The sequence below is a fragment of the Didymosphaeria variabile genome (genome assembly GCF_027946475.1).
Source record: "Didymosphaeria variabile strain IMI 356815 chromosome Unknown scaffold_5, whole genome shotgun sequence".
Classification (NCBI taxonomy): Eukaryota; Fungi; Ascomycota; class Dothideomycetes; order Pleosporales; family Didymosphaeriaceae; genus Didymosphaeria; species Didymosphaeria variabile.
Window position 1 is genome coordinate 2,519,685 of NW_026611624.1, and position 27,275 is coordinate 2,546,959.

General features: G+C 51.8%; 7 protein-coding genes across 7 annotated transcripts; 5 read left to right on the plus strand and 2 right to left on the minus strand.

Annotated features, from left to right (window-relative positions):
• Positions 1-234: 234 nt before the first annotated feature.
• N0V89_007304 (uncharacterized protein) lies at positions 235-1,001 on the plus strand (the record flags this gene model as incomplete). The annotated part of the gene is made up of 2 exons (XM_056216068.1): positions 235-350; positions 407-1,001. 2 exons carry the CDS (start codon positions 235-237, stop codon positions 999-1,001), a joined length of 711 nt encoding a protein of 236 aa, XP_056070315.1.
• A 610-nt stretch (positions 1,002-1,611) lies between these two features.
• On the minus strand, positions 1,612-2,861 carry N0V89_007305 (uncharacterized protein; the record flags this gene model as incomplete). Its single annotated transcript, XM_056216069.1, has 2 exons — positions 1,612-2,092; positions 2,161-2,861. 2 exons carry the CDS (start codon positions 2,859-2,861, stop codon positions 1,612-1,614), a joined length of 1,182 nt encoding a protein of 393 aa, XP_056070316.1.
• A 992-nt stretch (positions 2,862-3,853) lies between these two features.
• On the minus strand, positions 3,854-6,719 carry SPA2 (component of the polarisome; the record flags this gene model as incomplete). The annotated part of the gene is made up of 3 exons (XM_056216070.1): positions 3,854-3,928; positions 3,978-4,301; positions 4,359-6,719. The coding sequence occupies 3 exons, from the start codon at positions 6,717-6,719 to the stop codon at positions 3,854-3,856; spliced, it is 2,760 nt and encodes a 919-aa protein (XP_056070317.1).
• Positions 6,720-9,353: 2,634 nt separating this feature from the next.
• HOS2 (histone deacetylase) lies at positions 9,354-11,630 on the plus strand (the record flags this gene model as incomplete). Its single annotated transcript, XM_056216071.1, has 3 exons — positions 9,354-9,702; positions 9,829-10,447; positions 10,496-11,630. 3 exons carry the CDS (start codon positions 9,354-9,356, stop codon positions 11,628-11,630), a joined length of 2,103 nt encoding a protein of 700 aa, XP_056070318.1.
• A 1,460-nt stretch (positions 11,631-13,090) lies between these two features.
• On the plus strand, positions 13,091-15,910 carry N0V89_007308 (uncharacterized protein; the record flags this gene model as incomplete). The annotated part of the gene is made up of 3 exons (XM_056216072.1): positions 13,091-13,636; positions 13,702-14,406; positions 14,453-15,910. The coding sequence occupies 3 exons, from the start codon at positions 13,091-13,093 to the stop codon at positions 15,908-15,910; spliced, it is 2,709 nt and encodes a 902-aa protein (XP_056070319.1).
• A 1,192-nt stretch (positions 15,911-17,102) lies between these two features.
• Positions 17,103-18,518, plus strand: N0V89_007309 (uncharacterized protein; the record flags this gene model as incomplete). Its single annotated transcript, XM_056216073.1, has 4 exons — positions 17,103-17,419; positions 17,590-17,675; positions 17,736-18,329; positions 18,385-18,518. 4 exons carry the CDS (start codon positions 17,103-17,105, stop codon positions 18,516-18,518), a joined length of 1,131 nt encoding a protein of 376 aa, XP_056070320.1.
• Positions 18,519-22,157: 3,639 nt separating this feature from the next.
• N0V89_007310 (uncharacterized protein) lies at positions 22,158-24,473 on the plus strand (the record flags this gene model as incomplete). The annotated part of the gene is made up of 3 exons (XM_056216074.1): positions 22,158-22,256; positions 22,307-23,080; positions 23,163-24,473. The coding sequence occupies 3 exons, from the start codon at positions 22,158-22,160 to the stop codon at positions 24,471-24,473; spliced, it is 2,184 nt and encodes a 727-aa protein (XP_056070321.1).
• Positions 24,474-27,275: the final 2,802 nt, after the last annotated feature.

The window sequence follows — 27,275 nt, forward strand, 5'->3', positions numbered from 1 at the left end:
CGCAATCAAAGGCATTCATGACACGATGGACTTGATCGGAGTTTTGGGGAACGCGCCATGGTCGCTTGTCCTTGCCGCTTGCCTGCCGGGTGCGACATCTGGTTTTGCAAAATTCTTTGGTTTCTGTGCAGACCAACTGAAAGAGAAAGAGAAGGCAAGTAAAAGGCTTCATGTGGTTCACCCTGACCTGATGATGTACGAAACTGACGAGAGCAGACATACGACAGCGAGAATATGCCACAGGACATCCTCTCTTGGCTCCTAAAAGCCACGAACGAGGGCGATAACACTGCGCCACCAACTCGTAAAGCTCTTGAGGACGATGTCCGCTTCATGATCATTGCCGGAAGGTTAGTGCGCCGCTTATCACCTATTCTCCTCTGTTGCGAACGCTGACGGCATGCAGTGAGACAAGTGCCACAACCGTAGCGTACGAACTTTTCTTTCTGGCCAAGTATCCCGAGAAGCAGCACAAGCTACGCGAAGAGCTCTTGAAGTCCATGCCTGGTGGAGTATCAGATTGGTCCTACGCCAAAGTCAAAGAAGTATCCTACCTCGACGACTTCATAAACGAGACGCTCCGCCTCAAGCCGCCGATTATGCTGGGAGTCCAACGTGAGACTTCTGAGAAAGGCCTCCGCATTGACAGCGACATCTACATTCCGCCACGGACGACCGTCATGGTGCCAATGCAAGCTATACAGAAAGATCCGCGTTACTGGCCACAAGCTGAAGAGTTTGTTCCTGAGCGATGGAATGAGCGCAGGAAAGAAATGGGCACTGACGATGCACCTTTCTTTGCGTTTTGCATGGGTCCGCATTTGTGTGCTGGGAAAATAGTGGCATATATCAGCATGAGAACCGCGTTATCTAAGTTAGTGATGGAGTTCGATGTGGCGTTTGCCCCGGGCGAGGACGGTGTTGCGTTTGATACGCTAGAGCTGGAGACCTTCTCGACCGTTGTTCCGCCGTTACAGCTAGTGTTCACGCCACGACAATGATCTATCCGCTGGCAGACACTCCCAGGATGATATTGTAGTGAAAACTTTGAGTCAGGCGAGTAGGCACGCAAACGAGCCATTCTCGATAAATTCGTATCTATTCCTGTCATTCACCGTCATGCGGAAGATCAATAGGCACTTCGGCCAATCGCCCTGCTACCCCTGTTGTGGGGTTACTTCAGAAAAGACCTCTTGCTCAGCTCCAGTGCGTACAAGCTGGCTACACTCCTGCGAGCTCTTTCGAGCCGGATTAAACGGTGTTACTTGGGGTTCTGTAGCACAAGATGAAAGCACGAAAATGGGCGTTTAGGACAAGTCCGTGGTTGTTACATACCCCTTGACTGGTAGCGTCACATCGATTGTACCAAGAAGCTCGAGTGACTACTAGGGACATGCGGGTGCGTATGTATGGCCAGTGTCGCAACATTACGATGATCCACCAATTCGTGCTTATGTCGTTCTGGGATTACCGCGTTATTGCTCCTTGGCATCTGGCCAGTAACTCCAGCGCATGTATTTCTCAAATAATGTGTTCACACTATAGTCCTTTTGAATGCATCCCATTCTACTCGAAGCACCGATTTTACACCCCCTTTACACCCTCACCTCTTCACTTGAAAATCTTTCCAAATACCTTTTTCCCCTTCCCAAGCAACTCTTTCGCCTCCCTCTTCAAATCCTCCTCCCTTCCAAATCCGCTCCCAGGTTCCGTCAACCCACCTTGCCCACCACAATGTCCCTTCCCCCCGCATGCCCCGCCATCACAACCATGCAGGAAATGATTCACATCGCTGCAGCATCTTCCACAGTACCCATTCCCCATGAATGGACCCTGCGTCCCCCATCCTACGCGCATAATCCTCGCTTTCCTGCCATCCCACCCCGTTTTGGCATCCGTGGCATGGAAAACACCCCAGACTTCTGAACCGGTGGGGCCATTCACGGAGACGAAATTGCCGTGGCCAGGGCCATAAGGAGGTGTATCGTCGCGGGCAGCTTGGATGAGTGGGAAAGGAGATTTTTGCCAGGATTGTGGGGAGAGCGGGTGTCCGCCGGTGAAGTGGAGGATGTTCATTTTGTATTCGTGGGTCCTGTCATCTCATGTCAATTCAATCTCTACACAGACGTTGCGGTCGAGATTGGCAAAGGGAAAACCTACCAGCTTCCCGCACACGAATACACAACACCCGCCCACCTGCCATCCGGGCTGCACAAGAACTGCGGACCTTCGTTGATACCGCTTCTACCAGAATACTCCCACGGATTGTCCGGCGTGCTGATCCGCACCGGGTGTCCCTGACACTGCGTCGGACTTACCATCTCAATTATGTAGATCTCCTGCTTGCTCTCATCGCCCCCTGTACCTAGCGGCCACCCCGAATACACGAAGCACAGTCCCCCATGCAGCGAGATCACCGTGCCGTCAATGGCCCACTGGTCCTTTGGCATACCCTCCAATCGCCCCGCAAACTCCCACTTCGACGAGTCCATCGGGTCGTGCTCCGCAGGCGGTCCAGCAACCACGAACATGCGGTGGGATTTGTTGCCATGCTTTGGGTCGTCGGCTGCGAAGTAGACGTACCAGCGGCCATGGAGGGAGTGCAATTCTGGCGCCCAGAGGTCGCCCGAGTATTCTTTGCCGTGGGGTGGTCGCCAGACGCATTCTTTCCGCGCGTGCTTCTCGAAATTGAAGAGAGAATCAGCAGCCCAGATTTCGATTCGGTCGCCCACCGTGAATGTCATGTAGAACGTGCCCTTGTCCCAGATGACATATGGATCTGGACATGTTCGATCCGTGATGGTCAGGATGTGATCGTTGTACGCGCTTTGCTGGCCAGGAACTTGGCCTGGGTATGCCATCTTGATCAATCGCAATTCTAACTCCTGAAGTACAAACCTAACAAACCTTCTCTTTGACTTTATAAGAGATTAGTAGAGAGGATGTGGAATTGATTTTGACGTGCAGTAATGCGGGATTGAAGTGGGGCGTATGGTAGCGTTGGGTGGTGCGCCTTGGTTTGTGGCTGGTGAAACGCGCGTGTGACTACTGTTGTGTGACGTCAGTAGTCGCAGCTGGCGTGGTAAACGGAAGGTGCGACGGATTCAACGAGCGCAGTCTTGCGATGTTTGTCTAGGCGTTCAACTTGGCCTCTCGTCAGGGGTTTGATCGAAGCATTAGAATTACCGGCCGATGTGCTATGGATTGCAGAGTAATAGTACAAGTAAATCAAGCCAGAAGGCGTCACCTCAGAGCATCGCGTTGAGATGTAACTATCAGCCGCAGTCGCTGAGACATTGTCTCCAACACCATGCTTGATATAATAAGGGGCAAGGACTATGTCACCCAAACCAATGCACCTTAGATAGCGCAACATGCACCGTAGCATTTCGATGGTAATGTATTGCTCCTCACTGCTCCTACACTTGCCATCGATGCCACTATCAGGCCGCCCCTCTCTTCAAGTATTCATCGCCTCGCTCAATTCAAGATTCCTCCATGGCCAATCTTCCGACGACTCTATCAACTGCCCAAACATGGTATAAAACATAGAATCCAACGAGATTCGATACTCAATCGCGTTTGCATCCAACGCAGAATCAAAGAAAATCAAAATACCGTACAAAACACTAAAAATAAGTAGCGGTACAGTGCATAACAGCGTCAAATAGTAACGTATTAACGTCTGTCTTGGTATCCAATCGACAACGATGCGGATTATGTTGTCCAAACGCCGTGACAATCTCAAAAGACGTACGTGAGGGACAAAGGAGAATGAGTGCTACGGACAGAGCCAGAAAGATCAAGCAAGAAAGATGCTTGTACTGAAGGGGTGCGCATTCGAGCGCAGCATTCAAAAGTCGCTCTTGAGCGTTTGGTCGACAGTCAGTTCGCCGGTTTCGATGCGATCAACGCGAAGTACAAGCTCCTACAACGAGATTAGTATGTGAGACTGCAGGACTTTGGGATTGACGTACCTTCAGGGCGCGGGCAGTCTTGAAAGCTAGCGGCGGTATCCTCTCCCGTCCGCCCTCACCGATGTCCATGGCTAGCATATCCTGTCTGCAGTCTTCAAGCACCTCTACGACGGGGATGGCGTGCTTCTTCAACGCAGGACTGGAGAGCTCCTTCACGGCGTCATAGCTGCGAATGCCCGTGTCTTGAACTGCACGCGAGATGTCTTGAATGTAGTCGTCGATCTTCTGTTCATCGGCGGGCGTCGACACGGCATTAGAACGTATTAGATTGACCAAAGGCTGAATGCTTTGGACAAGAAGAGCGGTCTGGTCTTCGAGGTAATTCTACGACCCTGTAAGAATCGTTTTGCCAGCTTTGCGCGTTGGGGCAGGTTAGTATACCTTAAACTCGGTCATGCCTTGATCCCTCTCGTAACCCAATCCGTTCGCCCCATAACTTTGCCGGTCGTCATAACCGCTGTATGGAGAACTGTATGCACTGTATCTGGTAGACTCGCTGCTCCCGCCTTTACTACGTTGGCGCTGGTGGCCGAGTCCAAGTCCCACAGGGTTACCGTTGGCGGTATTGGGGTTATACGTGTTGACGGTAGATGAACCATTCGGCTTTAGAGGCATCGGCATATCATCTTCCTCGTCATTGTCGAATTCGTCCTCGGGTGTTGGTCGAACCTTGACATGCTTGACTAATTCGACAACGGCAGTGGAAAGGTGGCTAGCGGCAGCATCCAATAAGCTAACGGGTGAAAGGCCCCCAGATGATGCGTGGTTCTTGCTTGCAGTAATAAGATTGTTTGCAGTGGCGCTCACACGCGACTTGAGTTTCTTTTCAGGGTTCGCGAGATCCCCAGCCACGCTACTGGTTGGGGACGCGAGCTGCGAAAGGGAGGTGTTGTCAATGTCGCCGGTGATGGCTCGCACACACTTCACCACATGCCTCATGCTCTCGAGCACCTGCTCCGGATCAGCCCTACGTGCAACCTGGAGCAGCTCGTCTATGCTGAGTTGGAAGTTTGTGACGTGTACATCTTTGACAGCGCCATCTGGTGTGCTGAAAGTAGCATCGCGCGCGTAGTTGCTAATGTCTGGGGATGCGAGGGACGCCAGGCCGATAGACGACGCTTTCAAACTGCGGAGCTGCGTCTTAGCGCGAGCGTAGCGGGATTTCCACTCTTTGACTTCGGCCTCTAGCGATGATACCTGACCAGCAAGACGCTCTTCTTTCTCCACAGCTGCATCACTTCGGGATGACAATTCCCGCATTTCCTGTAGGAACATCTGCGCATCCCGGCGGACCTCCTCTGATACTTGTTGCTGTTCGCTGAGTTCACGCTCCAAATCCTCACATCGTAGTCTCCATTCATCATTGTCACTGTCGTACGCCTTCTGAGGCGGGTTTGCTTCCAGGTCCGCAATTTGAGCGCGCAGGCTGCGCTCCGTATCTGCGTTTTCGTTCCGTAACCGGTCGATTTCCGAACGAAGCGAAGTATTCAAGTTCTCGGCTTTTTCAACCTTCTCTTCCAAAGAGTAACGCAGATCGTCCCATTCAGCACGCTCTGAAGCTGTGTTACTGTCGCGCATACTGTCTGCTTCCTTTGCCTTCTGTAGTTCTGCATCCTTTTCACGTAATGACCCTTCCAGCGAGCCGACCTTGCCCTGCATTTCTGACAATTGATTTTCCAGATCCGAGATCATCTTCTCCTGGGCCTCACCCATACTCTTCGCGCTCTTGTTAGTCTGTCGTCGAGCTGCAGCGCCCTCCAAGTTGAAAGCATCATCGTCATCCGCGCCGCTGTCGTCTTCGTCCTCTACCATCGTGCCCTTGTTAGGTACAATCGTGTTCTGCTGAAAGGTCTTTGGGAGCGGTCTACCCAAGTCGTTTGGCTGCGAGCCTGGACGTAGCGCACCAGGTGGCCCATTCATCATACCTGGCGGCGGAGGACCGCGATATCCACCGGGGGGAGGACGCCCACCACGCGGACCTCCGCCCATGCTGTTGGGTGTGCCTACGCGGCTAGGCGCTCCTCTGCTGGTCCTGCTAGCCATGCTACCAGCTGGACTACCTGCTCTTGGAATGTCTCCCCCCGTAAAACGCGGCGACCTCCTCTCAAGCTCATAGAATACGTCGGTGGCGAGCTGGCGGAAGCGCTCGAGCGGCAGTGTGGACAGCTTCTGTCTCGCCTGGTTGCGCTTCGGGTGGAAGTTATTCTTGGGCAGGAGGTGCTTGGGGGTCTCGTTGCCTGGAGCACCTGGCCCACCGCGCTTGCGGTCGAGCTCGCGGCGGATCGACTCATCGTATACGTCGGTACTAAGTTCCTGGAACTGGACCGTTGAAAGCCGCGTGAGCTTGTCTTTCGCTCTGCTCGGGCGCGGGTTGCCTTTCTCGTCATTCAGGTAGGGGCCCAGGTAGGCCTTCAACACGCGGTAGTGCTCGGCCAGCGTATCCTCCAGCGCCATCATCTTGCGGTCGTTCATGCCTCGGTCGCTCACGCTCTGGGCGTACAGGCCGGTGCCATCACTCGAGCGCCCCACTGAGCTTGGTGGCGAGGGGTTGCCGTTGCGGGCCATGCCACCAGACATGCGCCCATCGAGGTTGCTGTGGACGCTGGCAGGCGGGGTCACGCCGTTTCTGGAAGGGGGCAGTGAGGGCGAATATGGGTTGTCGAGGCTCTGGTAGCGGCCGATGGGCGACCATTCGGTGCTGTCGGTCGAGACAGGCGAGAGGGTGCCATTGCGCCCGTTCATCGTGGGGTGCTGACGTGTTTAGCTTGGCCGCAGTCGTGGCCGCAGGGCGCGTTGTAGTGTGTGTCGGAGTCCGTAGTCAGCTCTTCAGTGGGCCATGCGAGGGGCGTTCGTGGCTGGCTGTAGAGCGATCGTGAAACGCAGGCGAAAGTGTGTCGAAACGGTCAAAGGAGCGGATGCGGCAGCTGCGATGGGGCGTAAGGACGAGGACAACAACAACAAAGAAGGGAGCAACAGCACGGGGCACTCTCGTCGCGCTTCACGGAGCCTCCTGCAGCGAACTTGGAGGAGCAGCGGCAGTGACGAGATAAAAGGCACTGGGACCTCAAAATGTCGGTATGCCCCTTTCACAGACGACGCTTGGCCGTGCGGGTTGATCTCGTTGGCAGCGCTAAGAGACCTGGTTGGACAGGGCCCGAACGGCGCACCGCGCGACCGCTCCCGCCGTCCCAAAGTCCATGCAGATCGCAGCCTCACGATGCTGCACGCTAGATGAGGTTGTGCTGCGAACACACGTTGCGACCATGTCTCACTCGTATGCGCGTGTCGTGGTACCTGACAGCTCGCCTCGACAATGTGCATGCCGTAGACCTTGGTGAGCCGTCCACCTACAGTACACCGCAATCCTCCACGCACCCACCCTGGAAATTGCGGGCCTTGCTGGGCGGCCGCAGTCGAGACCGGTGGCCGCGCTTCGTCATTGCCCCGGCAAAGGTGGAAATTCGCTCTTATGCAGATTGCTGCAATCTTATTACAGAAGGATGTATAACATGGTATCGTGAACCCCAGCCAGTCCTACCTCAACGCCCACGAGTTGTCAGTTGCGCCCCTTCCGTAGCCTGCAGCTACAATGTACGCCCGTGCGCTACTCCAGATACGCCGATACGGGTATCTCCCCTATCGATTATGTATGCTGCTCACCCCGCCGTTAATCGTTCGAACCGAGACGTGCTCACGACCGAGGTGCCCGCTTGATTTTGGTGGGCGGCAGCTTTGAACACTCCGGACACAGCCAGTCCCCTACCGGTTCCTCTTTGATACCTACACATTCCCAGTGGAACCACTGATGCTTGCAATTGTCGTTGTCGCACGCCACCATGTCGCCAAAGCTAACGCGCTGGCATGTGCAGTACTTCCTGTTGTCTGTCTCGTCTTCTTCGTCATCCCCTTCGCCGTTTCCCATACCAGACATCTCCTCGTCTTCAGTGCCTGCTTCGCTGGCCACGCTCTCGTCGTCGGCTGTCGTGGATGGCGACGCTCGTGACCCGCCCTTGCGGCGCTTCTTGTTGCTCCCTGACTTGGCCGTAAGCGCGGCTTTGCGCAGTGGTTGCTGTGGTTTCGCCTTCTTGACCATAAGCGGGTGCTTCTGGTGAGATCTGCTTGGCCCTACGCTGCCCGCGCGAGAGCCTGGCGTTGCAGGCTTGGGCGTTCCTGGTCCCATCGACGATGCTCTCCCCAGCGACGATGGCGGCCCTGGCAGCGGCCCTGTGCTTAAGTTTGGTCGACGACGTTTACTATCACTGCCGGCAGACATCTCCCGTTCTTGTCGCGCTGTTGCCTGGGCAGCGCTTTGCTGATTTGTGAGTCTCTGTTGATTTAGTAACGCCTGCTGCGTCATGTTCTGTAAATTGGGGGTTATCCTGGAAGTGAGACTCGTGGCATTTGCAATTCGGGCGATGGCTGCATTTGCTAGGTTTGCACCACCAGGGCCTTGGTTGCCGGACACAGCCTGAAGCGGCGTGTTCGCGCCGGTCGTGCTCGACGAGGAAGGGGGTACCATGTTTCCAGAGGACTCCCGGAGTAACGAGGGCAATTGGGGATCTGTGGAAATAGAACCGTCATCCTGCAGGTTCTTCAACTTGATGTCTAGCCGCTTGACATGTCGATCCAGCTGCAAAATGTGAGCGTGTAGGGATGATATGTGACGAAGACACGTACCAGAGCCGCGGCTTTCTCAACGAGCCCGATCTTCTCTTCTTGCAAGATCTGTGAGCGCTCATATTGTTCTAATATAAGCTTTGAATACGGTTCCTCCTTCGGGTTCTGCACCAGGCTGCCGTTGAGCTTGATGAACTTCTGAAGGCTGTTGTCGCGACTCGCAATAGTACGTCGCGCTTCTTGAATAAGCTCGTCTTTCGCCTGCACTTCTTCAAATAAATGTGTTATTTCCGCAGGCAAATTCGCGACTGTGTGTTTGCATCATCAGCATGCGCAAAGGTCACATGAAAAGTCTGCCTACCATCGTGAATGAACTGCTCCAGGACAGTCGCCGCGTCCTCCGGGTTCGCCATCCTAGCGCGTGCGGACGGGGCTGGCGTACGGCGGATTTGCTACGGTGTTGTTGGGGTCTTGGATATGTATTCGACTGGTGCAGGTTGAAATTTTGATAGATTCTGATGAGGTGTCGATGGAAAGGTGGGTAGGAAGTCGCGAGAGAGCGCCCAGGTGAAGGCAAGTGCGCCGTTTGTACTTTGGCCCAGTCTCGAAACTTTGACGCGTCTATAGATCTTTTCCACACAACCTTTATTTGAAGTTTACTCTATAGCGACCGCGCTCCACACATCTAGCGATCGTTACTATGCGCAATGTAAGTTGATGTTGGAGCACCAGCATGCACCTGTGGCTAAACTAGAAAAGATGCCGCCGAAAAAGTACAAGCCTCGGGCTAACATGCTCTCACGTGCAAAGCTCGCCAAGTCGTCCAATGACGAGTCGGAATACGACGAGGATGATAGCGGCTCTTCCTCTTCCTCTGGCGAACGTGACGGACGGTCCGATGCCGACGACGAAGACGGCGGTTCGAGAGCGTCAGACGAGAATACTCAGATACAAGCAGATTCACGCCTAGCACGCTCTTTAGGCACACGCACGTCAGGACGCGGCAAAGGCGAAGTGCTACCCCCACTACATTCTATTGGCCTATCGAACTACCCTGCGAAGAAGGTTGGTCTCTACAATCCACACGCGAAACTACAGGCCTTCGAAAGTGCGCAGCCTAGGGTTACACGGGGTTTTCAATTTCTTGAAGTTCCACTGTACCTTCAGCGCAGACAAAGTGGCGCCTTTCCTCTGGTCTTGCCTTTGCTGACATTCACGTAGCCGTTAATTCAAGAGGCGTACCCGCAAGAAGTCCCACCCGCGCCTAACGCTAACCTCCATGATCTTTGGAAAAAGAGCAAAGCTAAAGAAGACCGCCCACATTCTTTTTACGACCCATTCATACCCAGCATCAAAGGCGACGTGGATCGTTGGATCGCCCAAGGAGCTCCTGCAGGCCTCAAAACCCCGTACGCTAAAACTCAGGTGCTTAACGTGGACCCAGTGGAGCAGAGAGCAACGATGCGCGGCCAAGGCTTTCCTGCGCCAATGAATGGCCACACCAACAATATCGTCGAGGAATGGCTTTCTCCCAACGACACTTTCCAGGAAGATTTCTCCGTGTTCAAGACCTTGAGCGATGAAGAGAAGCAAGCCATAGTTCGCCGCGAGGCCGAGCAGTACGGCTTGGAAAAGCCGCGAGGATACAACGTGTCCTTCCATTACAATCCACATGTCGAGTATCACCATTTCGGTAGCAGCCATCCAATGAAACCATGGCGGTTGACCTTAACGAAGCAATTGGTCTTGGCTTATGGTCTGGAGTATACCATGGATTTATACGAGCCCCGTCCAGCGACCATTGACGAGTTGGAGGTGTTCCATGACCGCGAGTACCTTTCGTTTCTCAGCCAGTACGTATGATATCATCCGACAGCGTGGACCTGCTAATACACTTCTAGAGTCACACCGCAGAATGCAAAACCTGACGATCCTGCATACTTGTCTTTTGGATTTGGCGGCGAGTCCAACGACTGTCCTGTTTTTGACGGCCTCTGGAACTACGTTTCAATCTACAGCGGTGCTTCGATGAGCGCCGCGCAAAATCTGAACAATAAGCAATCTGACATAGCGATCAATTGGTCCGGCGGCTTGCATCATGCTAAAAAGAACCTCGCATCTGGCTTCTGCTACATCAACGACATCGTCTTAGCCATTCAACTTCTCCTTACCCAGAACCAACGTGTGCTATACATCGACATCGATGTGCACCACGGAGACGGTGTCGAGGCCGCCTTTGAATCTACTGACCGCGTGTTCACCCTCTCGTATCACAAGTTCGGCATCGATAGGAATGGTTATCCCTTTTTCCCTGGAACCGGCAACATCAATGAGATGGGCCCTACAGACCCCGCCAACCGCGGAAAAGGCCATAGTCTGAATATCCCTATCGATGACGGCATCGACGACGAGCAATATAAGTGGCTATTCAAGACCGTCACGGGAGCCGTGATCGAGAAATACAACCCAACGGCTATTGTGCTCCAGTCTGGCGCCGACTCGCTTGGCGGTGACCGTTTAGGAAGATTCAACCTCAACATCAAAGCCCACGGCTTCTGCGTTGAAACCGTGAAATCTTATGGTCGCCCACTCCTTCTTATTGGAGGAGGCGGGTACACGCCTCGGAACGTGGCGCGCACTTGGTGTCACGAGACAGCTGTCTGCGTTGGTACGGAATTGCACAACGAACTTCCTACGCACATCCCGTATATCCAGGCTTTCCAGGGTGCGGAAAATGGAGGCGGCATACTGTATCCCGACCTACACAACACAAAACGACACGACAACCTTAACACTCAAGACAACCTACACAAGCTGGTGACACAGGCTCTCGAGAATCTGAGATATGTTGAGGGCGCGCCGAGTGTGGTTTGCAACACAATGGGACTTAGTGACGAGCAAATCATGAAGATTAGGGAGGAGATCGATAAGGAGTTTGAAGATGAGGCCGAGAGCAGGGAGACGCTGACTGTGGAGAACACCAGACGGCGCAAGGAGAGGAACACGGGAGGCAGGGGTGAGAGAGGTCTGAGATGAGGAAATTGAGATTTCATCACAAGAAAGGCATTCGCGGTGTTGACATGGCGTTTGGGAAGCTTGGTGGTCCTCTTTATGAGATACCCGTCTGATGTAAGTTTTAGGGGTGTTGATGATTCTTGGTATGAGGGGCAATGCTTTACAGTAGTAGACAAGATGATCGAATCGTTCACGCTAGGGGGACTGAGAATATCTTTCACGTGTGATCTTGTTCTTTGACACGACGGCCTGGTGTGACTCAAAGTATAAGCCAAGCGCGCAACCCAACCTTCGAGGATCGTTACTGTAGACATGATGCTCAACTGTCCAAATTTTGACAATCAAACGCACGTGTCTTATCCAGGTCCATTGCACATGCTCGGCCAACCCAACGTACAACGACACAAGCTACTCCCAAAAGCCGCAAAACCCTCCCCAATATTCATACCGTCACCACACGTCACGCAACCACAAGGTCAAAACCTAGTTCCCCTTCAGGATACTCCCCTTTCCCCGACACGTCCTGTCACGAAGACTGGCCTCGCCAGGTGCATGCTCGGAGCGATCGCGACAATAAACACCGACAGTTAGGAAATTCTCGTAATGCGACCCTGCCAAGCTACCGCCGATCGAAGCTTGGTGCTTCCGGAACCGCGTGCTTGATGAGAGAAGTCGAGGGTCCAACCAATCAGGATCAGATGAGTCGGGATGGCACTTCGGAATGCTTGGCTGGTCCGAGCGGAAGTCCGACTATCTCCGCCGACCGCAGGGCTGATCGTACATCGTGTCTGGGATGTACGGGAGACGTACGTGCAACTTGTGGGCAGTGAGAAGTGTGGTCTGTGTGTAGTACGTGATGTTGTGCATTGAGAGATCTCTTTCGGGTTTGTGGTACAGGTACGATTCTATATAGACATGCTTTTGTTCGCTTGATGTACGAAGGGCAAAACAAGGGCAGAAAGGGTCCAAGCGGGGGAGGCGGTTTGGTCAGCGCGCGCGCCCCGTCAGGCAGACAGCGCCGGTGACATCCATGGATTTTATCAGATGGAGCTATTTATTCCTATGACGAACGGCGCGGAACATAAGTCAGCACTTGGGACAGAGCGAGCAGGAGTCATCGGGCTCGGGTCTAGGTACGCTTGATGCAAGTGTACGTCTCCCCCATAGTCGTCTAAGCATTCTTTCCTTCACGGCTTCTGCCTGACTTTACCCTCTTCCGATATTCGTCCTGACTTTGAGGCACGGCAACGCCAGCGGCTACGCGAGGCATTGCATTGTAGAGATAGGACTAAGCCTGGCAGGCAGTTAGTCAGCTTGGGTTTGATGCAAGCCCCCCCGGTACTTCTTTGTTCACTCCCCAGGGCCCGCTAAGACCCCGAACTGGCCATTCTTCCCCGTAGTGCTCCAGACACACATCCCAACGTGAGGGGCATTGTAGGAGTGAATTCCGCGACACGGCGCAACATTCCACAACCCCCACCATGAGCGACGATGCGTTGCACGCGGCGCCCGCCAGCGCGAGCGACCGCGTATCGAAACCAAACGGCGGCAGCTTCAGTGGCGCGTCAGGCGCAGGTGCTGCTGGGCTTAACCCGCGATCCTGCGTCACCTGTCGCAGGCGCAAAGTAAAGTGCGACAAGAAGCAGCCGTGCTCCAACTGCGCACGCGCAAAGATCGAGTGCATCTTTCCCGGGCCGGGTCGCGCGCCCCGCAAGAGCAGGAAGCCACAAGACGGCGAGCTCATGGACCGCCTAAGAAGGCTGGAGGGCGTGGTACAGAGCCTGAACGCGCAGGTCGAGGAGCACGAGCAACAGGATGCTGAGCGCGAGAAGAATGGTGGTGCATGTCCAAATGGAACTGTAGGCGAGGAGCAGGGCGGGTGTCCTAGTGGTCGTGATATGGAAGGCGCCAGTGTTGTTGTGGATAACACCGTGGAGGGGTTGGAGACACGGTTTGGGCGGTTGGTGGTGGATCAGGGCAGAAGCAGGTACATCAACAACAGCTTCTGGGCGAGCTTGAACAACGAGGTGAGTTGCGCTGCCTACAGTACTCCGGAAACGAGACCTAAGGAAAGTACACTGACACAGCACAGGTCGAGGACCTCAAGTCGATCCTCATCGAGCAGTCCGACGACGAAGACGAACTAGATACCGATTCGAACTTCTCAGCACAGCACCAGGGCTTCATCTTCGGCTACAGCTCTACCAGTGTCGACATGCTGTCTTTACACCCGCCGCAACAGAACGCTCGTTTGTTCTGGGAGATATACAAGGAGAACGTGGACCCGCTGGTGAAGGTGCTACACATACCTACCTTCGAGCCGGTGCTCCTCGATGCGATATCGAAACCCGAGAAGATAACCAAGTCTCTAGAACCACTCATGTTTGCCATATACTATGGAGCTGTCACCAGCATGTTGCCGAAAGAATGCGCCGAGAAGTGTGGAGAGGAGCGTAGTGCGCTGTTGCATCGGTATCGCTTTGGTCTGGAGCAGGGTCTTGCCCGGGCAAACTTCCTATTTTGCGACGAGATGATAATATTGCAGGCGTTCGTTGTGTTTATGATACTCTTGAGGCGCAATGACGACGCGAGAAAGATATGGACGCTCACAGGTCTAGCTGTGCGCATCGCCCAGACCCTGGGGATCCACAGAGACGGCAGCCATTTTGGGCTTACACCGTTCAACATTGAAATGCGGAGACGGCTTTGGTGGCAAGTCTGCATTTTGGACGCTCGGTCGTCGGAAGACCATGGGTGCGATCCCACAATCGTTGAAGCTCAATTCGACACAAAGTTGGTGAGTGCGCATTTTCGCACAGACCAGACCTTGCTAATATCTGTAGCCACTGAATGTGAATGACACTGATATCGATCCTGACATGACTGAGTGGCCGAAGGAACGACAGGGCTTCACCGATATGACTTTCTGTATCATCCGCTATGAAGTGACCAATATTTTCCGCCGCATTCTCTACATCCCACCCGGTCCAGGACGATGTAACTACTTCTTCTCCAATCTTACCGTACCCGAGAAAGAGAAGTGGATTAGCGATTGCCACCAACGATTGGAGGACAAGTACCTGAAGGACTGCGACATGTCGATACCGCTGTGTTGGGTCACCGCGACCATTTCTCGATTGGTCATGAGCAAGATGTGGCTGATCGTGTATCATCCACACCAACGAAAAGACGGAGGCGCTTCGCTACCCCAAGAAACAAAAGATAAGCTCTTTGTCACCTCGCTCGAGAACATCGAATATTCCATCCTTCTGGAGACGGAAGCTCGGACAATGAAATGGGGCTGGCTGTTCCGGACCTACGTACAATGGCACGCCATTGCATTCCTTCTTTCTGAGCTATGCGTCCGAACCAAGGGTGAAGCCGTTGACCGCGCCTGGCATGCTCTCGAAGCCACCGCTGGGCGGTGGTGGTTCCCGCTCGGCGATGCCTCTCCATATCGCAAGGGCAAGGCAGGCTGCCTATGGAAGCCCCTCCGCAAGCTCATGGCTAAGGCTCAGAATGCCCGCCAGAAAGAGCTCGCTCTTGAGCGCGCAAGCCAAGCTCTGAAGACTGGAGGACCTTTCTACACTGACTTTTCCCAGTTGACAGATCAGCTCAATGGACACGATACGAGCCAACCCAACCCCGAGCATTTAGATCGCATGCTTCGCCCCGCGGCACCAAAGTTGGGCGAAATACCTGCTGCACAGCCGCCGACGTGGACAGGAAGCCCGCAGTCAGCTCAATCGGAATTTTCATTCGGAGTGGATACGCCAGACAGCTCACGCAAGAACACACAGGATACGAAACCAGTGAACGACGCTACAACTACACGCGCCACAGCCCTCGATACCTTCAACGCCCTCTCCGAACACGGCATCGACTACCTCATGGGCGACATCATGGACGGCTATACCATAGGCGGCCTCCACGCCGGCACAGCCACGTCCCCCACAGACTTTTCGAATGTCAATCCCCTCATGGACCCTCATCCACCCATCAACGACGCGCAAACCAACATATTTAACCCTTCGCCACTACAGAACGGAGCTAAACAGGATGGAGCCGCCGCGGGTTTTACCGCCTTCCCCCAGTCCCAGAGCCCGCATATGGTGAACAGTAGCTTCAACGACAGCCCGCAAGGCAACAGCAGGAGCAGTAGCGATAGCCCACTGTTGGACGGTGGAAACATGGACTGGGCTGTTTGGGATGATATGGTGAATCAATACGGGATGGAGAATCCGCAGGCGATGCCAACGACGAATGGGGCGGGGCATTTGGGCATGGTGCATTGGTTCTAAGATCTGCTTAGGAGGGGCGTATATGGCATGTGAAGGATATACGTTCGACGACGGTGTTGTTAGATGGGCATACTGTGACGACTCTACTCTTCTGGGATGGTTTATGATATGGTTATGGGTGGCTGCAATGTATTATACCCAGGCGTACACTTGCGAATTCAAGACGTTTAGCATTATACTTCATCGTTTGTCGTCGCTCATCTCCGTGCCTCCTCCAGACTTGTTACAGCTCCGTGCCAGATTCGGTACACTTAGCGATCATCTTATATTTGCAGCGACTATCGACGTGGGATGCGGCTCTTGAGGGCCTGCCCCGGCAATTTCAGCTGCACAAAGCCGATACTACCCCGGTTCGACATCGCTTCACGTCGCGCCTTAAGTTGTCTTCCTCGTTGGATCGGACAGCCTTGTTTAGCAGCTTGGGACACCCGTAGCGCGTGAAGCATCTGCATATCAAGTGATCCTTCTCATATCTGACGAAAAAGCCATGCGCAAGCAAAAGAACATGTATACTGTGTGCATAAAATGTAGGGATTGTATAAACTAAACCATGGTTGAACCAAGGATGACATCGTGGGATAGCACGTGGGTGGCGTGCTGATAGCTTATCACACCGCTTGTATGTACCGCCATCAGGGTTGCTGGTGTTCCCGGTATGCCAGATCCGGCATTGATTCAACAAGCTTAAGATCGTGAATTCTCGGCACCTCGATCGAACTCGGCGGCTTCCCGAAAGTTGATTTTTGTGGCTGGCTTGCACGCACCAAGGTCTTGCTTTTGGTAAGTGTTGTCAGTCACCCCACCTTTTCTGCCCCTCCCGCTGACGGAACAGCCGCTCAACGGCCTCGAACCTGGACACGACAAAGGAAGTGCGTCTCGGTGCGGCTGATTCAGGTTAGTGCAGGGCAGTCGCCGCATGTACACGTGTAGATGGCGATTCGTTGTTCAATTGGGATTTGTACGCAAAGATTCTCGTCCGGAAGGCTGGTATCGTAAGCAGTTGCTGCCGCTCTCAATCTATACGACTGTACAGTTCTACGTAAGACAACGTAGTTCTCCGCGCACATCCGCAGCTCAAAGAGTGTCCCGAGGTCGATGGTACCTTTCGCAAAGCAAAAGAGATAGACCACGTCACGCTGCTGGAGACGTCGCCAAAATCGACATATAGAGGCTCTTTCTACAAAACATCGTAATGTCCGCAGCAACGCCCACACCGCGCGACGCAGGTCTTCCAGCGCCTGCCACGAGCATCGCCTCTTCCTCCCTCTCCACATCCACATCATCCTCCTCCGCCAAACCCACAATCCTGCATCTCGGTGATGATATCCGATGGAATCACGAGCTGTACAAAGAGCTGGGCGAAAGGTTCCACATCGAGCGGAGCTACTCCATAGGCCGAGAACAATTCAAGACGGCTTTGAGGGAGAAGAAATGGGGAGACTTTGTGGGCATGTATCGCCCGTTTTGGAACACGGGCGGGGAGATGGGGAACTGGGACGAGGAGTTAATGTAAGTCTTCGGCTTGGAGAATGATTTCTATTGAGTTGGAGGAAGAAGATGTGGTCACGCAATGTGAAGGAGCTGGATCGTACACATCGCCATATGAGAAGGCTTGACTGTTATCAATGTGCCTGTAGCAGAAAGGAAGATAGCGACAATGGTGCTGACGTTCACTACAGCTCCCTTCTCCCCACCTCTTGCAAGATCTACGCCAGTGCCGGCGCGGGCTTCGACTGGGTTGACACAAAAACCCTGGCTGAGCACGGTACGAGGCCTTCGGACACTGAGTGGGTAACCCCAGCTGACTTTGCATCTCCATGTTTAGGCGTCGTCTACTGCAACTCCGCATCCGCCTGCACCGAATCCGTCGCCGACACTGCCATCTTCCTCCTCCTCTCCACCTACCGCGCCTTTACATGGTCCTTCCTCGCCGCGCGCTCCTGCGACCCTGCACAGTTCCACGCTGCGAATCAGAACATCGCGGCTGTAACGCACAATCCTAATGGCACTGTTCTTGGGATTATCGGGCTGGGAAAGATCGGATTCAGGCTCGCGCAGAAAGCGAAAGCGGCGTTCCAGATGAAGGTTGCTTATCATGATGTTGTGAGGATAGAAAGTAGAGAACAAGAATTGGGAGGTGTGACGTGGTGTGAGAACTTGGATGAACTTCTCATATCAAGTGACTGTGTTGTGCTTGCGACTCCCTTTGAAGGGAGTGTATTGTTGGGCAGAGAAGAATTCCGAAGGTTCAAGAAGGGAGCGAGACTGGTAAACATTGCGAGGGGCAAGCTTATTGATGAAGACGCGTTGGTGGAGGCGTTGGATCAGGGGATAATTGGGGCTGCGGGGCTGGATGTACATTCTAATGAGCCGAACGTGCATCCGAAGTTGGCGGGGAGGGATAATGTTATGGTCTTGAGTAGGTTTACTTCTTTGCCAGAAGACATTGAAGTGTGCTAATGAATTATGTTTAGGTCATACAGCTGGGGCGAGCGTGGAGAGCCATGTAGGTTTCGAGCGGTTGGGAATGGAGAATTTGATTAGCTATCTTGGTGGTGGCGAGGCGCTTACGCCTGTGAATCTGGAATGGCTGAAGAAAGAAGAGTGAAATGTAGACATAGCATATCATCTGTCTTCGAAAGATTCTAGTCATTCACAGATTCTGAACACAAAGAGAGAGTCGGCCTTAATTTTGTAGAGCGCTCTCGGGCTAGCTATTACCAGCAAAAACGCCCCTGACAGCTTGATATAATACCTCATACCAGCCCTGGTAGGATTGTACTACCTGGCACCATTCGTATACCCTGGAGACTATCAGCGGAACATGACGAGACACGATGTCGGTCATTGTAACGTGCCGATCGTAATCTGTCAGTTCCGGAACAAAGTGATACTTACAAGTTTTGAGCAAGAGCGCAGAGTATTACAGTACGGGCAAAGTGCTATGGAGGGTTGCCGCTAAAATTCCGTACCTTAGAGAACAGAGGTTTTCTGGGCCGGAGAGCCTGATGCGGGAAACAGCAACTGATCAGTGCATTCGCGAGACCGCACACGATATCCACTGGTTTACCACGCAAAAGAGGTTCAAGTGCCAACTCAGAAAGTTAGCCATTCTGGCTCTGATAGGGAAACAGCACGACATGTCCTTGAACTTAGTTGATACGAATCTTGATCTGCTTCCCAACATCGCAAGTGGGGGCCCTGTTGGACGGAAGCCCGTCCCAATAAGGACGCTACTTCTGAAAGACGCCTCCGCTCGAGCGAGTTTCCTTTGATGGCAAACTCGCGTGCTCCTAGTTTTATTCCACGGGTAGCCTCAATGAGATTGGAAAAGATTTCCTTGAAGAATCCTTAGCAGATATGGTGATGCTCTTAGAGAGAGTAGGATTGGAAGGTTTGATGGAGCATCCAAAGTCGACGTAGAACCTGATAGTCCTGGTTCCGATAACAGCTCGTACCAGTGCGGCATTTTGTGACTCTAGGACTCCGCGTTCAAGCAGGGAAAATTGGTCTGCCATTCGCAATGATCCTGGGTCGACGAACCTCATGGGCATCTCATCTCGCTAATTAAAACTTGGAGCTTGGACTGGGATGTTTGTTTTCTGTTCTTATAATCTGGATGTGATTTTTCTGGAATTGAAGGTCTTCGATTTGCGCTTTGGTACGACTCACTGGATCTCTCGACAAATTTTGGGGTCGTCAGAAGCCACCAATTAGACTAATGAACCTCAAGGTCTCAATGGCGTACGCGGGGCTTAATATCATGGAACATCCTCTATTATTCAATGCCGCATGATTTCTGAGGGATCTGGTGATAGCGGATTTCAACCTGACTGATGATTGGCAAGTGGAACTATAGGAGGGACCCCTGGACACCGAGCCTAAACCGTTCGCCAATAAATCACAACCCAAAAGCTTTGGATGAAACGCTTTCTGTGAAGTCGTCTGATCTATCGGCGTGCGGATGCATACGAAACTGTCAACCGTATTTTGCAGGTCTTTTCTACAAGAAGAACGCGTCTCTTTCGGTTCGAGAGGATTATATTTACAGTGATTACCTGTTCAAGCTAAGGGTAGTAGTAGAAGAAACTGGTCCCATCAAGGTTGGGGTCGCAGAACATGCAATTCAGTGTAGTCCTTGAACCTCATCAAGGCCCTGTCGAACAAATTGTCTGGTTATCCAGCAAGTAATCGGGCAGTGATCTTGCACTAGATACCTTTAGGACCTCCTGAGCCATATCGAACATGACCTACTTGTCATAAGCTCAAAAGGCACAATTACGACGAGTCCAGAAGATCCAATGAAGCGCATTGTTGGCATGCATACAAAAGTCATGGCCTGTAAGTGTATGGTCGATCCCTGCTACATGGTCGAAGACACAGATCCACCGATTCCACGCAATCACTCATCATTGTGGGCTTTGATCAATGTGACCGTTCATGCCTCCAGTCAACAGCAAGATGTCACGACATTTGGAAGGTGAGTCAGGAAGCTGATGTATCACTTACCAGTTGACGCTTTACACTCATAGCGCCGCCTTTAGCATCTTGCTTCTCTGCTATACTAAACATTTAAAACATATAACAGGAGCATGACGGAAGTTCTCAGGGCGATTAGCACAAGGGTAGTAGTTCAAGCTATATAATCCTATAGCAACGCCACAGTACCATAAGCATTAGTTATAGTGTAGTAAATAAGGTACACAACTATAGGTCAAGATGCAAATGAAATTGATCAGTACATCAAATTTAAGACAGAGCTTCAACGTGGAAGTGGGTATGATCGAGACGTACCCATCGTTTCTACATATGAAAGTTGCTAAAGATTTGCGACGACTGATATATTGTTTGGTCACTAGCCTGGTGAGTCTAGTAGAGGAGGTTTCGAAGGTGAGTGGTTGACGAATGCCGTCAAGGGTACAACTGCTCAAAGCAATATATGCTAGGATCATCGGCTAAGGTATTTGTTTACGATAGCAGCCTTCCATAATGATCAAGTCAGTGCATTTTAACGACAGTATTGAAGCCACGTACAAATTCGATGCTGTCTTTGACAGATATGCTGTATACATTGTGCCTCATCTAATCACTGTCTTAGACCAGATATCGTGCGCAGACAGGACCCCATACCTCTATCGAATAATTTTCGGCACCTGCTAACTCACTAACTGCCCATAGCAAGTGATCTGGACTGGACACGAATTTTGCGGGAACGCGAAACTGTACTTTTCCCATGACCGACACGAAGAGGCAATCGTGGAAAAGTCGTGCAATTTGTGTGAAAGACACGTTGAGTTTTCCTCAAGTGATTTCTTTCTATTTTGGTGAGAGCAGTGACGATATCTTGTAGCCATAGAGGATTTGGGAAGTGAGGAGACCGTGGAGGCTCGGGGCGGGGTTGGGACTTATTCGAAAATCGTGGCTGATAGATGACGCTTGAACGAGACAATCCGCGCCGCGGGCACGTCCGAACTCCTGCAACTCCTGCAATTTAGCCCAATAGTGACTGCAAGCCACCCACCCACTCAAATGCGCACTCAGCCCACAACAGCACGAAATCAGCCTGATCAGGCGACTGGTTCTGATGACCCTATTTGAATTGCCCCACCCACCTAAGTAGTCCTTGTCGAAGTTCGAAATGGCTTTTCGAGCTCCAGTTATTTTGCGCGCGACGCGCCACAAGGCGATGGCCCGTGAAGATATTCCGTGTTGTGGCACATGCTGAAGAAGGTCATTGGACACACAGTCGCCTAACAATACGAAGGCAACCAGCTGCGCCGCCATGCTGCACACTGTACGACATGATGTACAGTCAGAATCCTTCGTGAATAAAATACGGGCCACCGCCTACCTCGCTTATTGATGATGTTCGGCGATCAGAAATCTGATCGGGCTTCAGACGTACTCGATACCCCTCTACTGCAGATACTGGTCGTCAAACGTTACACTAGTAAAAGTTGAGCAGTGATTCAGGTTGATCGTGAGGATGTGGCGCTTACTCGCTTTTGCTTCGCAGTTGCGGTTCGTCTTCAACACTGGCGTTCGAGGAGAAGTCATCTGCCGGAACCTTGAGGCTGAAGGCGAAGGCCAGGCTGCATGAACTCCTGCCGCTTTGGGGACCATGTGTGGGTGGGTAGCGAAAAGACCAGCCTTGTGAGCTGAATCTCCGGCGCTTCAGGCCACGACCCTTGATCCCTCGCTCATAGCACTCTCTGTTTTGTCTCATGCTGTGCAGACGACTTGTACAATGGGCTCTTCTTTGGAAGAACGCCAGGTAGACGAGAATGAATTGACCCCTCCTCTTAATCTCACAACCTCCGCGGAACCTACACTCACCTCCCCCACCGTAAGTCGGATGAGTCTCAATCCTTGCAGCACACTGACACAAGTTCCTAGAGTCCTATTGCCCAATCGCAATTTAAGATTCTGGAAGATGAGGAGGACTTGGTATCCCGGGAATATAGAGACGATAATATAATAGACCAGAGCACTCGACGAGCGGTCAATATTGCTCCTATAGTTGTAGCAAATTTGGACGAGTCCACATATGAATCGCCACTAGGGAGTTCGGCCATAACGAAGTCACCCAAGTCGTCGCCTCTCGAGTCTGAGCTGCGAAGCGCTTTACGGAAGTACAAGGGTGAGGATAAACATGAGTTTCTGCCAATCGATGCGTTCGATAGGATAATACAAGTGGAGAATATCAAGAAAGAACTTTGCCGTTGGAACAAACACCATGATGCAGTCACCATGGCAGATAGTGTGATGGGTAGTAACCTCCCAGACCAAAATCGAGACGGCCAAACGAAGCGAAAAATCTTCGCGATATTGGGATTGATGGAGAAGGCAAGAAAGATTGAACAGTTCGTCAAGCTCGAAATTTGCGACCATCAACTTCCTTTCAAGTTTCAAAAAGGAACGAGTGGTCGTTTCGTAATTGAAGATAGATATGGGCATGGTCTACCTCTCGAGATGTTCAAGAAACAGAGTTTATGCGAAAGTTTTCGGGATCATCAATGGGAGGTATTAGCGCCCTCCTTCGAATTGAGTCTAGACTCAACTCAGAAGATACAACATCTCGACTTCAATCTATACGAAAGACTCCCTTTCATGGAAAGTGAGCACATGTACGAAGGGGAACCAGAGTTAGCTCAGGGGGGGTACGCCCAGGTACAGCGCGTCAAGATTCATCCAGCTCACCACAATGTATGACACAAAAACCAAATGTCATCATCGGGCTAAATCTGTCTAGGCTCCAGGAAAAGAGACCTATTTTGCCGTGAAGCGACTCCATCGGGATGAAGAGGATTCTAGACAGCGTGGTGAAACGGACAACTACGAAGCGCGGGTCCTAAAGCGTCTCAACGATCTAGAAGACCCGCATATCATACGGCTCCTAGGAACCTTCTCATACGAGAACCATTTCCACATGATATTTCCTTGGGCAAATGGCAATTTGCAGGACTTTTGGAAAACTTATATTGACGATCCTACTGCTCGTTCAACCGGTTTACTTGCTCAGTGGCTGTGCAAGCAGATGATCGGTCTCTGTAACGCGTTGAATAATGTTCATAATACTCAGAGATCCGAGCGCAGGCCACAAGATCTTACACTGGACTTCGATACCCGTACACATGGAAGGCATGGTGACATCAAGCCTGAAAACATCCTTTGGTTCAAGAAAGATGGTCACCGGACAGATCAAGAAAGCTTAGGAGTGTTGAAGCTTGCCGATTTCGGTTTGGCAGACTTCCACTCTGAGCGCTCGAAGTCTGATGCCAACGCTAAAGGCGTAACCCAGACATACCAAGCACCGGAGGTTGACGTCCTGAGAGTTGTTTCACAGAAATATGACATGTGGTCTTTGGGCTGTGTGTTGCTGGAGTTTGCTGTTTGGTATGTGGACGGTTGGGAAGGAGTCGACAACTTTTCACAAAGACGGAGTGACGAAACTGCAATCGGCATAAGAATGGATAAATTCTACGATGTCCGTTTGGAGGAGTCCAGCACTAAAAGCACTCGGCGTGCCAAAATTAAAGCATCAGTGGCGGGCGTCCGATATTTTTTGACCGAGAATCCGAGAACATCCCAAGGATGCAGCGATTTCGTTATAGACATACTGGATCTTGTTCAGGATTACTTACTACGGATGACTCCGAAGAAAAGGGCGCACTGCGATTCTATTGTTGAGAAGCTCACGACGATCTCTAGAAGATGTGTAGAAGATCCTCTTTACTGTACTCAGCTGCGCAAGACAGTAGACATGACGGCAACAGATCACTCAGAGCTATCCTCATCAGAAACTTCCTCTGAGCGTAACAAGGACCGTATCCAGCTTTCACTTGAACAAAACAGTGGAGAAGCAAACGAAAATGACAAATTTGAAGCGGGTCGTCAAGAGTTGCCCGAAGAGAGCCATGTGGTCCCAAATTTACCGTCGATGGGCGAAACGGGTTCGACGTCAGCGAGGAAAGAAAGAAAGCAGCGACTCAGGATGTGGTCCGAGGCTGTGTACAAAACACTATGTGGATGCCTAGGCACCAAGAGTAAAGAGGATCGATGATCCCCCATTTATCAATTCATATTTGTAATACTGATGTTTATCCCTCCCGTTAATAGTAGAACAGAGTTCTATCGGATCTCCTGGAGGGCAATTATATCTCTTGAGCGCAAGGCTCTTGGTTCTGCATTGGTCATGCCACCGAGCTGAACATGTTCATAGCTTTGACTCTCCTTCTTAGTATGACGAAATAATACCATCCTGCCACAGTACCTGCCGTAAAAAAAGCGGTGATGACGACATATATCCAGAGATAACTTGAAACTCGTATTTTCTTCCCGGTTGAAGAGTCAGCAGACCAGTCAAAGAACGTCATAGAGAAGACTGTCTGCTCTGTCCATCAGTATGTGGAAATGCGACAGGCTGCTGGGTCTTACCGCAAAAAAAGTACCGGGCAAGAAAATCATGGTCACTAAGGAGATCGACTTCATGATTCTAGAATCTCGGCGTGTTGCGGACGCAATCTCGACATTCGTTTCACTGTGTGACTGTTTCTTGTCAGCAAAATGCAATCTACTGGCCCGCTTGCTCATACCCATTGCGTGGCCATAGCCATCCCATCCAACCTCATACTACAGCTCCTTATCATCTCCTCGAACTCTGCTTGTAGAACTAGTAATCTCCGTTTTATCCTATCTCCAACTACTCGCGGTACATACTGGTCGTCTTGAGCAACGATCATTTGAAGATTGCAACCGGGAGGTTCACTATGGGAACGCCCACCGTGCTCCGGGCCAGAACTCTTTGAGTATGACTGATTTTTGCTTGTCATAATCATATCAGCATTTGTTATAGGTGCCTCCGCCGGTTCTGCTGAGATCGATGCCCTTTGTTGTTCTGACCTGGGACCGCCGATAACAGGGCCGTGAGGCAGCTGACATGACTCGCTATCACGTCGTTCCGATGCGCACGTGTCCGAAGTAGGCTTCTCACTTGCTGGATCATACATCTCAGCCGTCTTGGTGGTTAAGCATAGTTCTGCGGAGCCCAGCGAGCAAGGCACTAAGGTAGTGGGTGTTGTTAATTCCAGCTGAGCGTGTCCTGTCTCACGGGAGTGTAGCCTTTGCTGACCTTGCGTCTTGTATTCGTCAACATGATCTGCCATCTTCGACAATTGGGCTCTCCAGTTCACAAGGGAGTTTCGCAAGTATGCAAGATCTAGCCACGCACTTCGCTTGTCGACTCTTTTCTGTAGGGATTCCAGAGATGGCGATTCCATGTGAGGTGTTGTCGCAGCATCTAGCTCCAAGATCTTGGTTTCCACGGACACGATGTCTGCCTCTACGATCGGAATGTTCCTCCCGAGCTCTATTTCAGCGAGTATGCCAGGAACCAGCAAAGGATGTGCCGCTTCCTCCCCAATTAATCTCAATCGCTTCAGCACTTCTCTATTCGTCGACAGATCGCATCCATATAAGATAGAAAGTGACAGTCCAACTTGTGGGTAATGTGTTTGCGAGAGAGCCAGATCCATGTCCCAAGCATTAGATGTGCGGCAATTATAGACTATGACAATTAGGTGCTTGTAAACGACGTATTCGGATGGAAACTTACCTAAGGCAGGTTTGTGCATATTTACTTCGTCCGCAGTGAAAGTAGCTACGTCCGAGCGGCTGATGGTACGAGTAATGGACTCGTGTATCTGCAACTTGTTTGAGAGAAACTCAAAGGTAGGTTTTGAAAAAGGAACTGTGCGAACCCCTCGGGATATTGGTTTCTCTACTTTCTTTGGTTTTTCTGCTAGCGGTGATAATATCTGCTCTCGACGTGTTTCAAATGGCGTGGATATATATTTGTTTGCCTCGCTTATCCAATCGTCGATCGATATGGGCTGTGTTCCCTTGATGCCCATTGTCGCTTGACAACCCACTCGCGTTGCTAGGCTTTGGGTTGGCGCAGTCAGCTTCTATACAGCCATAATTTGTGACGTGTCGAAAAAGTAACGTACACAAGTACAAGTCCCCGATCATGGTGATCAAGCTAGAATTGCGGTCAAACATTGGTCTTTGCGGGTGGAATACTGAACTTACCGATTCAGCCCATCGTTCCCACTCTGCATCTGTCGCGAAGACAGATAGGCGTGCTTCATACTGGAAGGTGTTAACCAGGAACTAGCGGTAAGGCACAGGACAGGATTACATAGTTGCTCTGGAGGATCTCAATGACAAGAGACGGTGAAGGATTGTACTTGAATACTTTTTCTAACGCCGACTTGTTCCCGCACAAACAAGCAGAATCTTTGGGCCAGTCCATGGAGTCTCTCCGCTCTTCGATGATGGTGGACCGGCCAGCGTTTGTAAGAGGCGTGTATATGCGAAGGGGGACGGAGGCCTTTCAATCCGGCGGTTTTCCGATGACAAGCCCGCTGCAGTTGCGGCTTTTAGCGAACCAAATCAGGCTCACCGGAATTTCAGCGTCAGCCTTGGTCCACCAACACAACAAACCAACGTTGCATCGCGCCATGGCCCGTGAAACGAATCAAACAGATGAAGCGGCACCGGTGACGATTATTAGTTGCAATCTGGCTGTTTTGTGTCGAAGAATGATGCGCTCATGCGCACCTAAGCATACAGCCCACCTGGCGTTCTCCTTGTCGTACCACGTCGCCGATTCAACCTTGCGGCGGGGCAAGCACCGGGATTCTTGCAACACAAAGCAGCACTTGGCTTTCTTCAGCATCCAGTACACTCACGAGTGAGTCGCTCAAGGCAAACTCCATATCCTTACTTCGATCACACTCGCCTGAAAGAACAGTTCTCTACCCACGCAGGATATACGCAGTCAACCTCGCTTCCGTGAAATTTG